This window comes from Nansenia antarctica (genome assembly GCF_963989245.1).
Source record: "Nansenia antarctica genome assembly, chromosome: 2".
In the NCBI taxonomy this organism is placed as follows: domain Eukaryota; kingdom Metazoa; phylum Chordata; class Actinopteri; order Argentiniformes; family Microstomatidae; genus Nansenia; species Nansenia antarctica.
Window position 1 is genome coordinate 72,935,203 of NC_137675.1, and position 14,668 is coordinate 72,949,870.

A 14,668-nucleotide genomic window follows, 5' to 3' on the forward strand; every position below is an offset into this window, starting at 1 on the left:
GCATGCGCCTGCCTATGTGTACGTGTGTGTGTGTGTGTGTGTGTGTGTGTACGTGTGGTGTAGGTGTGTGTGTGTAGGTGTGTGTGTGCGTGTGTGTGTGTGTGTGTGTGTGTGTATAGTGCTGAAAGAGAGACGCACAGCCCGGAACATTAGCAGTACAGTCTATCTGTGTGTGTCTCCATGTATGTATGAATGTGTGTGTGTCTCTCTTCTTCCCTCGGCAACTGTCTCTGAACGTCTGCCGTCAGTAACAACACTTTACTGACAGAACTGATGATTGCTGCTGTTCTGATCTGCAGAATGCTTGTACGCTTGTGTGCATGTGTGCGTTTCGGTGTGTGTGTGTGTGCGTGCGTGTGTGTGTGTGTGTGTGTGTGTGTGTGTGTGTGTGTGTAAATACAGTATGTGATAGACATTTGTGATTGGGTGAAAGCGACAGGAGGCAAATCCGAAAAAAGGTATCACTGATGTTACTCTTCTTCACCTGTGTTGGTGTGTGCGTGCGTGCGTGCGTGCGTGCGTGCGTGCGTGCGTGCGTGCGTGCGTGCTCACACGTGCGTGCGTGTGCGTGTGCGTGTGCACGTGTGTGGGAGCAAGTTCATCTGACTGTAAAAATGAAATGAAAATGGCTGAAATGGCCCAATAGTTCCAGGGCGCAGGGTGAGTTTCAGAGGTGCACTGCATACCATGCCTAGTCATGTGTTCAGTACCTGCTCTAGCTCGCTGAACTAGGAAGTGTTGTGTTTTCGTCCGTGCTGCATTGTGTTAGTGAAGCATCATAACATGCTTGCGTTGTGTTATCATTGGCTATGTACAGTAGTGTTGTCCGAGCAACATTGAGTGACACAGTTGGCGACAGCCGTGATGACAGTGGATGTCAGTGGTGTCAGTTGACCAGAGGTGTCACTGGGCTGGAGGCCAGAGCGATATTGGTCTTGGTAACCCGGAGGAAAACCAGATGCTCAGGTGTGGAATAACTTAAGATGGCCATGATGACAGTATTGTTCTCATGGCTTAATGTGGAGGAGTCTACTGTATCTTAGTGATAAGCACATCAATGTCAATAGAGGGGAGAGGGTGAGGAGGAGGAGGAGGAGGAAGAGGGGGGTTTGGCATGTTTAGGTCTGTCTGTGTGAGCAGTCAGTCAAGCATAAAGAGCATTTGAAGAAGGTTGGGGAGTACAGAGATGAGGGATGAAGTAATGTTGCAGGAAGAAGAGAATGTGCAGATAGAAAGAGAGAGGTAGAAAGATTTGTTCAAGCCATTCTAACACAGAGGGACAGGTAGAGGAGTGGGAGTGGTGGGGCCCAAATTAAGGAAATTAAGTCCAGAGACAGATGTGTGTGTATATGTATGTATGATTATTTATTCCGCATCTTCATAGATTTATTCACAGACAAAGAAAAAAAAGAGTGAGAGAGGTGAGGAGGGGGCGGGCATTTGAGAGGAGAAAGAGAGAAAGAAAGATAGGGAGCGATAGGAGAGAGAGAGAGAGAGATGGAACAGATGGAGTGGGCTGGGACTATTTTGGTGTACAGTGGGATTATCAGCATGTGGGTACAGTATGTTACTGTAGACACTGTATCCATAAAGCACCTGACTGACTGGTTGACTGACTGACTGGTTGACTGACTGACTGACTGACTGACTGACTGACTGACTGGTTGACTGACTGACTGACTGACTGACTGACTGACTGGCTGGCTGGGACTATTTTGGTGTACAGTGGGATTATCAGCGGGTAAATGGAATAAATGGTAAATGGACTGACTTATAGCGCCTTATTCCAAAGCGCTTTACAATGGCCTCTCACTCATCCATTCACACACCCATTCACACACCAATCGCGGCAAGCTACCATGCAAGGCGCTGGCCTGCTTATTGGGAGCAATGGGGTTCAGTGTCTTGCCCAAGGACACCTCGACATGTGGCCAGCCAGGGTTCGAACTGCCGATCTGCCGACCTTGCCGATCATTAGACGCCGGCACTACCTCCTTGCGCCACACAGTACAACTTGTTATGAGACTGTATCTATACAGCACCTGACTGACTTACTGTTTGACTGGCTGGCTTCTCTGACTGACTGACTGACTGACTGACTGACTGACTGACTCACTGTAACTGTTACATTCACACACAGACATCACAATGACTGAATCACTAGTGCACCACATGCATCAGTCATTGAATGGCTGGTTGACTGACTGAATGGGATAGTGAATGGGTTCATCACTGAAGGGCCTCTGTGAATGAAGCACTGCACTAGCTGGATGCACTATTGCAGGCCTACTAATTCACACTAACTGGCTGCATCGTTGGATGACTGGTTGGTTCAGAGACTGAATGACACACTACCTGGCTGAATCACTAGTTGACTGGTTGGTTCAGTGACTGAACAACATTGCCAGGGTGAATCATACAGCATGATGACTAGTTCACTTGACTGAGTTGGATGCTGTACGGGCGAACAGAGAGTACTGGAGTGGCTTTGATTCATTAACGGACACCCTGACATATGGGACAGAAACAGACATAGTTGCAGTCAGCTGGGATTCAGTCTTTGCTCGAATGTAATTGGCCAGTGTTCATAGAGGCTGACTCTCTCTACAGTATATCGGCCAATGGCAGCACCATTTGGGAGATCTGACATGCTGTTGCTCGTGTTTGTTCATGCGAATGCACTTTCTCTGTGATCTTCCTCCATGGTAGCTTCCCTGTGTACTGTAGTTCGGTGATAGCTACTGGAAACTTGTCAATTATCGTTATCTCCCATACTCATTATACCCTGTTTATTCATGGGGCTATTTTTTGCTAAGCGAACAAACATAACCTAACTGCCATTTGATGTCTTTATTGGCTCCACATATGAGGAATCTTATTTTCTTCTTTGGATGACTAATTCTGTGCCATTACACCACCCATCTTTGCATACTGTACATCGCACACAATCGTAGACCTCGCTCTATTAGACCAGCAGATTTCCTACGTCCAGTTCTAGCTGTTGCTGAGGCAACCACTGCCATCATACAGGATCTAGCATTGTGGAGTGAGGTTCTAGAAGAACATATCTGGGCTTCACTGCACAGCACAGCAAAGTTCAGTACAGTACAACACAGCTCAGCTAAGCACAGCCCCCCGCAGCACCCCACAGTACTCCACAGCCCCCCACAGTACTCCACAGCCCCCCACAGTACTCCACAGTACTCCACAGTACACCAAAGCCCCCCACAGTACTCCACAGTACACCAAAGCCCCCCACAGTACTCCACAGCCCCCCACAGCCCTCCACAGTACTCCACAGCCCCCCACAGTACTCCACAGCCCCCCACAGTACTCCACAGTACTCCACAGCTCAGCTCAGCAAAGCACATCACGTCTTAGCTCAGCACAGCTCAGCTTAGCACAGCAAAGCACAGCACTGTACAGAACAGAACAGCACTGTACAGAACAGCACAGAACAGCGCCATCTTACCTCCTCGCCCGGCCCTGCATCCGAGAGGCCCTGATCTAGTGTAGGATGTTAGTACCTGCCTGGTAACCACCTCAGAGAGGACACAGGAAGTACAAGCCGCCCAGCTCGGGGGGAGTCGGCTGGGTGAGGCGAGTCAGTAAATGTATTCATTCATGTGCTTTAAAAATCCACCCTCATTTCAGCAGCGCCCCTGACCCCTCCCACCTCCCTCCCTGAGGATTAAGGTTCCCTCCTGGTGCAGTGTGAATGTGCAGGGGTGTACGCCTGCCTCTCTCTTTCTGCTCTCGCCCTCGCCCTCTCCCTCTCCCTCTCCCTCTCCATCCTTCTCTCTTTCCCTCCCTCTCTCGGTCTCTCTACTCTCTCTTCCTCTCCTCTCTCTTCTCCCACTCTCTCTCTCTCACATACTCGTTCACTGTCCTCTGTCTTTATCTCCTTCCTCTCCCTTGATGACTCTCATTCCCCTCTCTCCCCTCTTTTCTCTCCTCTCTAACAGTGACTATATAATCAAGGAGAAGACAGTGCTTCTGCAGAAAAAAGACAGCGAGGGTTTTGGCTTTGTGCTGAGAGGTGCCAAGGGTAAGGGAATGTGGTACACACTGACTGACAGTCCTGTCCCGTCCCCCCACCCAACAACCCACCCACCCACACACACACACACACACACACACACACACACACACACACCCACACACACACACACACACACACACACACACACACACAGGCACATACACACTCTGGACATGCACACACTTCACACACCACACTCTTGGATAGCCCTGCAGATGGCTCAATCAATATAGACATTACACTTGTTAATACAGAGTGTGTGACATGCATTACCTGACCCCTCTGATGTACTTGTGCTGGTCTCCTGTGTGTGCAGCTCAGACCCCCATAGAGGAGTTCACTCCCACCCCTGCCTTCCCGGCACTGCAGTACCTGGAGTCAGTTGATGAGGGAGGCGTGGCCTGGAGGGCTGGTCTGAGAATGGGAGACTTCCTGATTGAGGTCTGTTACCGCATGTGCATCATGGGAGTTGTAATCCAATTCCTCACAACATTGTTAAGATGTAAGAAATAAGAAAATAAGAAAGAGTCACCTAAAGAGTCACCTAACCCCCCTTCTATCTCCTCTCTCTCTCTCTCTCTCTCTCTCTCTCTCTCTCTCTCTCTCTCTCTCTCTCTCTCTCTCTCTCGCTCAGGTGAACGCTCAGAATGTGGTGAAGGTGGGACACAGGCAAGTGGTCAACATGATCAGACAAGGAGGAAACAGCCTCATGGTGAAGGTTGTCATGGTAACCCGCAATCCTGACATGGAGGAGGGCTCCAGAAAAAAAAGTAAGAGACAACGCTGGTTTAAGAACAATGATGATGATGATGATGATGATGATGATGATGATAATCATTATGATGATGGTGGTGATGAAGATGATGATGGTGAAAATGATGATGATGGTGATGACGATGACTTTGTGGGTGGTGGGGATGATGATGATGATGACGGTGATGATGAGGAGGACTTTGTGGGTGGTGGGGATGGTGATGGGGGTGAGGATGATGGTGTTATTTGCTTATGCTAATGCTTATACTAGTGCTAACGATTACGATGATGTTTCTCTGTCTCCATAGTTCCCCAGCAGAGTAAAAGACTGAGCGCGCCAGCCATCGCTCTGCGCTCCAAATCCATGACCTCAGAGCTGGAGGAGATGGGTAAGACATGGGCTAGAAAGAGGGTGCTTGGAATGAGGGACAACAGAGGAATAGGAGAAGAGCGGGAGAGAAATAATGTGCTGTAGAAAGGAGTGGAAACAAGGAGGAATAATAAAGAGAGAGAGATAGAGACACAGAAGTGATGAGTCGTGAGGGAGAAGTCGTGAGAAACTGGAAGGATGAGGAAAGTTGAGTGAGGGCTAGAGAGAGAGAGAGAGAGAGAGAGAGAGAGAGAGAGAGAGAGGGAGGGAGAGAGATGAGAGAGAGGTAAGCAATGACAGAGAGGGGGAGAAAGAGAAGGTGAAGGGAATGGAGCTAGAGGATATGGGTGCAGCATTAGCAGGGTTACCGACATGGATGAGAGTCTCAATGCGTTTCACTGTTCTTTCAGAGGTTCCACACTGTCACTTCCAGCACCCCCACAACAGGTAACCCCCCCCCCCAAGAAATGCCCCCACCCACCCCCTGCTCCTCCTCACTTCCCCCCTCTTGCCCCCTGCACCCCCCAGCCTCCAGCCTCAGCCTCCAGCCCTAACCCTAACACCCCCACCAAGACCACTCCCACTGCTCCAGGAACAGTGTCTTGAGTGTCTTGTGTGTTGCCAGGGTAACAATGCAGGGGGTGGGCGTCACTCGGAGGGAGAGACGGCGGTGGCTGCTGCCGTCTCCACTGAGCATGCTCACTAGAGCAGAGGATGATGCATGAGAGAGGACGATATGAGAGGTGAGAGGGGATCCTCCCAGGGCTCCCTGAGCTGATCCCAGGCCAGTGGTGTCCAACCCCTTCCGGGAAGCCCTCCATGTACCCCCCACGCTCCCTCACAAGAGCAACCAGTGGGGACATTGGGCCTGTCCTTAACTCAGTGGCTATTATGCCCTGTAGTAGTAAGCCTTCATAGGATAGGGACTTGAGTAGCTGTGCCCCTTTACTCCCTGCACCCCCCACCTTTCTCTGTGGTTCAACCCCTCCCCCCAGACTGACACGCAGCATGAAAACTCAACCCCCCCCCCCCGCCCCACGAACACACGCTGACCCCCTTCTCCCCGGTAAACCAGTGCTCACTACCCCTATGTACGGTAACACCACAAACCTACATAACACTACACATACAGTACATTCAACTAACGCATCATTATAATGCCACATACAGGGACAGTGGTGTATACTGTACTGTTACTGTCTAGAGAGATAATGCTATCTCAGTGATTAACAGAAGATATAGAAGTAACACCTCTTAACTTGTATGTAGGCCTATTTGTAGCACATATAACCATGAATACATTGTAATCCATTTTACAAAAGTTGAATTGAATTATCTCAAAAGTTTAAGTCATTTCAAATGTATGATCAGCCTACTCAATCCGGAAATGTTGTTATTTTAGAAATGAGAGAAATCACTGTAGACACTACGTGAGCTTAGAATGATAAGGTTCTATCTCCGTTTAGGCTAGTTCAGAGATATTGAGCGTCAACGTTTTTACATTCCATTATGTTTTGTGAGATGGAACCTTTGTATTTTATGAATAACTAACAAAAAAATGTAAACATTTTTAAAATAACACCACACAGGCATTAATAAACACCTAATGGATCAGATTATGTAAAAAACTAAATTTTGACAAAAATGGAGATAGAACCTTATAATTCTAACGTCACGACTAATCTTCCATTATTTGGGGGGCAAATAAGTAAACAACAGTAAAGACCATTTTTCAAACCAAGAGTCAATCCTGCCACAGGCCTTCTTTCCAGTAACTTGACCTCCCCTTCGCACAAGTATTATTCCTCTAGCAAGGTTACAGCAGCAGCCTGTGTGATAGAGCCATGTCACCGTCTGCCATATGCTTATTCTAATGCTTAGAATTAATTTAACACCCTATTAAACCGCCGTCACCTCTATGTTTGGTGCAGTGTCCCAGTTCACCTAGAAGTCATGCTGCAAGATAACAGGGGCATTAAAACAGAAATTATTTTGCGCCTGTCTGAACTGATCATTGTTTTTACAGGCAGTATTCAAAGCAGCAAATGTTGGATTATACACAGGTTTTGACAATGTCAGCGCTGTCTTTGTTTGGGGGAAAGAAAAAAAAACTAATCTTAAAGAGAGTACTGTTCAATGAATACTCCCTCTACAGCTGAATGACTTAGTGAGAGTGGAGACTCGTTCCTTAAACCATTAAGGAAGTTAACTTCATATCCAACTTGTCTTATCTAACTTATCGTATTACTGTAAAAAACTCAATTAGACCGCTAGAAACAACACACACAAGCACCTAACTCCTGTGGCCTACTCACGGTGATGTTCAGTGTTCTAACCACTAACTCTGGCTTTCCTCTGACCTCCCCTATCTGCACCTCCCTACCGTGTGGACGGGTAACAGTGGAGAGAGGTGAGAGACGTCTCCATTTACCTAAACGTGTGACTCTTGGGTTAGTGTGTGTATATGCAGGCCCTGCCCTAAATATTTGGTGGCCCTAAGCAGGATTTGGAATGTGTCCCTTCCCCCCCCCCACACACACACGTTTCGTCAACGGGGGAGGTGGGGTGGGTGGTGTGGTAGTGGAGTTTTTGATTGATGGGTGGTAGTTTTTGCGCTAAATCGACGGCGCAAGTGTGGCCCCCTCTAGCGGTTGTGGCCCTGAACAACCGCATAGAGTGTTTATGCCAGCGGCCGGCCCTGCGTATATGTGTGTTTGTGCCTGTGCTTGTGCCTGATCCTGTGTGCGTGCATGTGTGTGCATTATGTGTGTGAGGACGTAAGGGTTTGTTTGCGAGTGTGCCTGTGTGCGTGCATGCTTAATATACATAACTTTCCTATTAAAAGTGTACTGTGTGTGGGTGTACAGTATATGCATATTTATATATTTAAGATGTACAGTCGTAGGAATGTATTATCTATTGTAATTATGGTGTTGCAGCAACACTTGTACCAAAGCTAAAGTCTCATTTTGTAATTTTCTCAGCTGCTACGCCTTGGAAAAAGAAATCAGGTGAGACAAACACAAGTCTGCGTTTGATGTTTTAAAAAAAAACGAATATATATATTATTTTATTTTTTCGGCTTCCTTCGGTACGGTTATAGCATAGTTATAATTCAGTCACTTACTAGGTTTTTCATGTGTGTCTTTCTAGAATTCGAATCTTCACAGGTTACAGAGAAGAAGAGGACAGTCTATCAGATGGCTTTGAGTAAGAGAGTTTATACCAGTGTATCAAGGGAATAGCCGGGGTTTATTCTTCATGTGTAAAGCAATTTAGCTCTCAGACTGAACACCTAGATGTGATGTGTGGTAGAGTGTTCGTTGGCTTTATTTGACCTCCCCCCGCCCTCTCTTTCGCTTTCTCTTTCTCTCTCACTCATCCTCTCCTTCAATTTCATCTTGGTGTCCTCTGCTCATCCTCTTCTCTCTCTCTCTCTCTCTCTCTCTCTCTGTCTTTCTCTGTCTCTCTCTTGTTTTCTCTGTCTCTCTCTCTGTCCTTCTCTTTCTTTCTCAGATAAACTTGATGAGATCCTGGCAGCAGCTCAGCAGACAATCAGCACCAATGAGGGGCCAGGGATACGGAGTCAGATGTCAAAGAGAGACAGAGGCCGGGGCTTTTATGGCAATGAGGTGTGTTTGTGTTTGTGTGTGTTTGTGTGTGTGTGCGCACACATGTGTGTGTTTGGTTCCTGTGAAATGTGTGAGTGTGTGTGTGTGTGTGTGTGTTCACTGGTGCGATTCACCTGTCATGAGGTTGAGAGGAACAGTTTGTCCAGTAGTGTTCCTCTAGTAACACCCTGCTACACTGTACCATGTATGGATTGAGTTTGAGACAACGCTTGCACAAATTTGATTTATTTCACTGCTTAAACTACAGTACTGCTGGATATTAACTATTTTCCACATTATTAAATACTCTTTTCCATTAATTATATAATCATTTGTATGCACTGACTTGCCAGAGTCCATAGAATAATGATGTTATTGTCTTGCTAAATTGATTTTCGTTTTCTCTTCACCTCTTCACTCTCCTCTTGCATTGTAGCCAAATTACGACCAATCAGGGATTGGGATGATGTCATCTGGGACAGGGCTTGGCTATGACCGCGCCCAGTTTGGCCACGCCCCTCCGCACGGTATGCTGCGACAGAAGTCCATCGGTGAGGCTGTCTGTCTGGCCCTGCGTCCACCTGTCTGTCTGTCTGTCTGTCCTCTACACTGTTCAAACCTGTCTGTCCGTAGAGTGCCATGTGTGTCTCTAGAGTGCTGTAGAGTGCAGTAGTGACCTGTGCTCATACCAACGGAAGCTGGCGGAGATAGAAATCGGAGGACAAGCTCATTGTAATGCATGGAATGGAATAAGTAACGGTAATCAACACATACTGTATGTGTTTGACACAATACTTTACAATAAACGCATCGTCCAATGTCTACCTCCACCAGTCTCCACTGCTGTGCTTATACTTTAAGTCTACCTGTGCTATACTGTCTTGATATAAATGTTTCTCTGGTTCACAGAGCTGTTAAAAGACTTCCCTGTGGAGTATATAGCAGTGTGTGTTGTACTCTTAGTTGTGTTTCTGGTTGTACTGGTATTGGCTTGGTCCTGCTCTGGTGTTCTTTACAGTGAAATAGGCTGGTACAGGTAGAATTCGGAGGATGGGCTCATTGTAATGCATGGAATGGAATGAGGAATGGTATCAAACATTTTAGCATTTTAGATTTTTAAATCATAATACTGTTTTTCTTACTATCATTTTTAAATGACTAGACTTTTTAAATAGGCACTACATTTTATAAACACTGTTATATCTGTCTGTTTTTATTGTATGTATGTGACCTGTGTGTGTTTTTAATGTGGATACCGTATTCATGAACTGCACAAAGCCTGTCAAAGGAGAATTTCTGTCACTCTGTGACAGACAATAAAGCAATCTTGAATCTTGAATCTTGAATCTTGAAACACATGGGCCCATCTGCCGGTTTCTACCTCCACCCGCCTCCCCTGGAGTGGATATGCCAGAAAGAGAGCTAGTCCCAAATTACCGGTATTCTGAACTGTGATCCAAAGTGTTTAGTGTGCTAAGTAGACACAGCCCATGTATTTTTTTTCCTTTTACCTTTACCCTTAGCAGCAGTACATAGAGTGATACTGTTCAACAGCTTGGCCGTTTTGCTAGAGGACAGACAGGGTTACAGGCCAGTGAAATGAAGGTGGGCTGACTGACAGGTAGATGGGCAGGCAGTTACATTGACAGACACTCTCATCCTAAATCATGTTATTTTGTCCTAGCATTGTCTCTGTACCCCCCCCCCCCACACACACACAGAAACTCTCTCTTTTCCCCTAACCCATCTGATTGCTCTGTTCTGTCTTGCTCTTCCACTCCTATCCCTCACACTTCTCTCTCCCCCTTTCATTTCAATGTTTCTCTCTGTGGTTTACTGCAGGGGCGGCTGAAGAGGAGAGACAGTATCTCCACCCTCCGACGGTGAAGTTTGCCCGTAGCCTCTCCGTGCCAGGCCCAGACGACATCCCTCCGCCCCCCACCACCGCCCCGCCAGACCCCCCCTTTTCCTCCGCCCCGCCCCTGGGCTGGAGGGGCAAGTCCTCCCAGCAACCCCCCTCCGTGTCCGTGTCCCAGTCTACCGCCACCTCCGCCCACTACCAGCTCTACTCCCAGTCTGTGCACTTCACCCATGGGGGCAGGGAGAGGGCTGGGGGGCCCAGCACCGGCCCGGGGGGAGGCGGGGTGGACCACTCGCCCCAGTACGCCCACGCCCCGGCCCACTCCGCTCAGAGCAGGACTGCCTCTCGGAAAGGGAGCTACCAGGGGGAGCCTGTTGGAGCAGGGACAGGGGCAGGGGGAGGGGCCAAGGCTGCAGGTCTGAGGAGAGGCTACAGCAACGCCGTCCCACCCTCCAGCATTGCCACGGTTACCCCGCAGCAGCAGCAGCAGACCACCCAGAGCCAGCCCCAGCGGGGGGAGCGCAGCACAGCTGGGGCGGGAGGGGGACGGGAGGTTCCCAAGGGGGGCCGGAGAGGCAAAGGCCCCCTGTTGAAGCAGTCCAAGGTAGAGGACCTACGAGTCAACCAGGGCACGCTGGGGGGCAAGGCCCCTGTGGAGAAGAATCTCCCCATCCCCACCATCATCGTGAAGGCCCCCTCCACCAGTAGCAGCGGCCGCAGCAGCCAGGGCAGCAGTGTGGAGGCGGAGCCCCCGCCTCCAGGAGAGACGGACGGAGCTAAAACACCCCACCCTCCCTCCACCCCCGCCCCTCAACCCCCTGCGCCCCCGTCCACGCCGGCCCCGCCGCCCCCCTCCGTCCCAGCCCTCCGGTCCCAGGAGAACCTGGAGTTCACCAGCCAGTTCGGGGCGGCCATCGTGGGCGCGGCCCGCCGGGACAGAGAGCGCTTCCACGAGGCCCGCAGGAAGAACTCCACCATCTTCATGTCTGCTGAGGAGGAGTTAGGAGTCGGGGGAGGAGGTATCGGAGGTGTCGGCGTAGGCGTAGCGGGAGGAGGAGGAGGGGCAGGAAGGACTCAGGCCTCTCAGCAGCAGCTCAGTGCTCTCCCCGGAGGCCCCTCCCCGCGCCTGCGGCCCTCCAAGTCCATCGACGAGGGCATGTTCTCCGGTGACACGTTCATCCACCACACCCGCAGTATGCCCCCGGCCTTTGGCCTCCCTGAGTACTCGTCCCCGGCTCCAGACTACCAGCCCAAGTCTGTGCCCGCTGACTTCTACGGGTCCTCGAGCAGGACGCAGCAGCAGCAGCTGCCCCCCTCCGGTACCACCTTCATCCACCCTCTGACGGGGAAGGTTCTGGACCCGTCGTCCCCTCTGGGCCTGGCCCTGGCCGCCAGGGAGCGCGCCCTGAAGGACGACGGCAGGATGAGGAGGGAGAGAGGGCCGGAGCACCACTTTGGCCGCCAGATGACCACCGCGGGGGCGTTCCCTTCCTCAGCTGCCGCGCCTCCGCCGCCGTCCTCCGCCGCCCAGTCCTCAGGCTCCTCCTACCTGGTCACGTCCTCCTCACTGGCCGCCACCACCCCCACCGCGGGCCGTCCGCCTTCCCCCAGGATCCTCAGGGGGGCGGGGGGCGGCGGCTGGGGGGAGGAGGGGAGCGGAGGGGAGCGGGAGAGGGAGGGAGGCGGGGCCAGAGAGGGGCTGAGGGTACGCTTCTCCGAGGACAAGACGGTCCACACGCATCACTACCAGCCACAGCACTACCAACCCACCTTCAAGGAGAGGGAGAGAGAGCGAGAGAGGGAGAGGTCAAGAGAAAGGGAGAGATCGAGAGAAAGGGAGAGATCGAGAGACAGGGACAGAGAGGCTTATGGGAGGAAGCCAGAGCAGGCGCCACCCCCTACCCACCAGCCACCCCAGGCTGCTTCCCAGCAGCCTCGGCGCCCTTCTTTCCTGAGAATGGAGAGTGAGGCGGGCGCCTACGTCGTGTCCCTCACTCCACCATCTCCCCCCGCTCCAGCTGCCCCCACGCACTCACAAGGGAGCGGAGGTATAATGGTCCTGCCCCCTCCTGCTCCCTCGGTTGATGCAGATGATGAGTTTGTCTTCGCAGACCCTCTGCCCCCTCCCCTGGAGTTTGCCAACAGCTTTGACCGGGGTCTGGGTGGGATGTCAGGGTACAGACAACACGGCATGGGTATGGTCTCCAACAACCTGGCCTCCCGCCAACAGCAACAGCCACCACCACCTCCTCCTCCTCCCCCGCCACCGCCTCCCCAAAAAGAACCTTTCATTGGCGGGTTCCCCCCCCACACACCCCTCCCTTCCCCCCAGGCAGGGGACTCCACCGCCTCCAGCCTCACGTCCTATGACAGCGAGGTAGCCAACTTGACCCAGTCCGGCCACTCCCCCTCACAGACATCTCCCAACCCCATGCCCTCGTCCTCACCCTCCAACCTCCAGCCCTCCACAGGACCCCCTCCTCCACCCACGATCTCCCCCCCACCCCCACCTACCTCATTCCACAGACCCTTCCCCATGTCCCACCCACACCACCTCTACAACAGCACACACACACCTGGGCGTTCCTCCCCCACCCCTCCCCCTCACTCCACAGCGCCCCCTCCAGCCTACCGCGGGCCCGTCGCCCCCTCCTCCACCTCCGCCACTTCCGCCCTCCTCAGGGGCTCTGCCACGCCGACCATGACCGCTGGCTGTGCCATCACCACCACCACCGCTGCCACCGCCACTCGGACCACCGCCCAGATTTACCAGGACCGAACACACGCCATGTCCAGCCGCAGAATAGGGGAGCACCACCCTCCCCCCGCCGCCAAGACGGGAGAGTCCCAGGAGACGGTGGTGGACTCTGGGATCGAGGAGCTGGACAGTCGCAGCAGCAGTGACCACCACCTAGACAGCATCCTGGCTCTGAGCGGAGTCGGAGTCCGAGGAGAGAGGCTAGAGAGAGGGAGCGGGGGAGGGGGAGGCGGGGAGGCGGAGGGAGACAGGGCAGGAGGGGCAGATCTCCTAGAGTCCTACATGAGCTACCTGGACGGACAGACGTTCGAGATGCACAACGCCGCGGCGGCCGCCTCCACTTACCCCAAATCCCAGAGGTACAGGGAGGGGGGCCGGGCAGCGGAGCTACGCAGGCAGACCAGCACGGCCCCGCCCTCCTTCCACTCTCAGAGACGTAGGGAGGAGGAGGAAGAGGAGGAGGACGAGGGAAGGGAGGAGGATGACAGGGGGAGGGACGGCTATGGGGTGAGAGACTCGCGAGAGAATTTGGGGCGTCCCAACTCGCCATACTTTGACCGGCCCCGTACCCCTGAGATGAAACCCCTGTGGGGAGACGGGCAGACAGCGGGCGAGGTCAGGGGTCAAGCCTATCTGGAGGGGAGGAAGCTGTACCCTCCCGTGTCCAGTATGAAGGCCAGCATCATCAACGAGCTCAGTAACAAACTGCAGGAGAGAGGCAAAGGCGTGGAGAACTGGGGAAGCCAGCGATCTCTGAGCAGACACAGGTACACCTTCAGACTGTGTGTGACTATGTATTTATATATATATATATATATATATATATATATATATATATATATATATATATATATATGTGTGTGTGTGTATAAAATATGTACAGTACAATATATTGTATATTTCCACACGTACGTATACAGTGGACTGGATTGGCATGGATTGTTGCTTAGTTTGTGTCGGTAGGTAAACATCTGCACTACATATAGTGTGTGTGTGTGTGTGTGTGTGTGTGTGTGTGTGTGTGTGCGTGTGCATGCGTGCGTGTGTGTGTGTCTGTGTGAATAGATGGCTGCGTCACATTTCTATGTGTTGTGTACCATTTTGTAATAGACGTTAAAGTCATCCAAGAATAGCAGTCTACAGTATATATATATTTTTTATTATTAAACTTTTATTTGGGCAGGGGGTCCTACTAAGACCAAGAACCTGTTTGCGGAGGAGCCCTGATTACAAACATAAAACAGTGAAAATTGCAAACATAACACTGTTAATT

General features: G+C 51.3%; 1 protein-coding gene across 1 annotated transcript in view; it reads left to right on the forward strand.

Annotated features, from left to right (window-relative positions):
• shank1 (SH3 and multiple ankyrin repeat domains 1) overlaps nt 1-14,668 on the forward strand; it is a gene marked incomplete at both ends in the record, with an annotated part of 45,751 nt that overhangs the window by 29,254 nt on the left and 1,829 nt on the right. Inside the window, 9 exons of the mRNA XM_080524902.1 lie at nt 3,966-4,048; nt 4,359-4,483; nt 4,677-4,812; nt 5,104-5,184; nt 8,150-8,176; nt 8,319-8,375; nt 8,682-8,797; nt 9,213-9,327; nt 10,619-14,162. Coding sequence (XP_080381028.1) covers nt 3,966-4,048; nt 4,359-4,483; nt 4,677-4,812; nt 5,104-5,184; nt 8,150-8,176; nt 8,319-8,375; nt 8,682-8,797; nt 9,213-9,327; nt 10,619-14,162 — 4,284 coding nt within the window. The remainder of the gene's footprint in view (nt 1-3,965; nt 4,049-4,358; nt 4,484-4,676; nt 4,813-5,103; nt 5,185-8,149; nt 8,177-8,318; nt 8,376-8,681; nt 8,798-9,212; nt 9,328-10,618; nt 14,163-14,668) is intronic.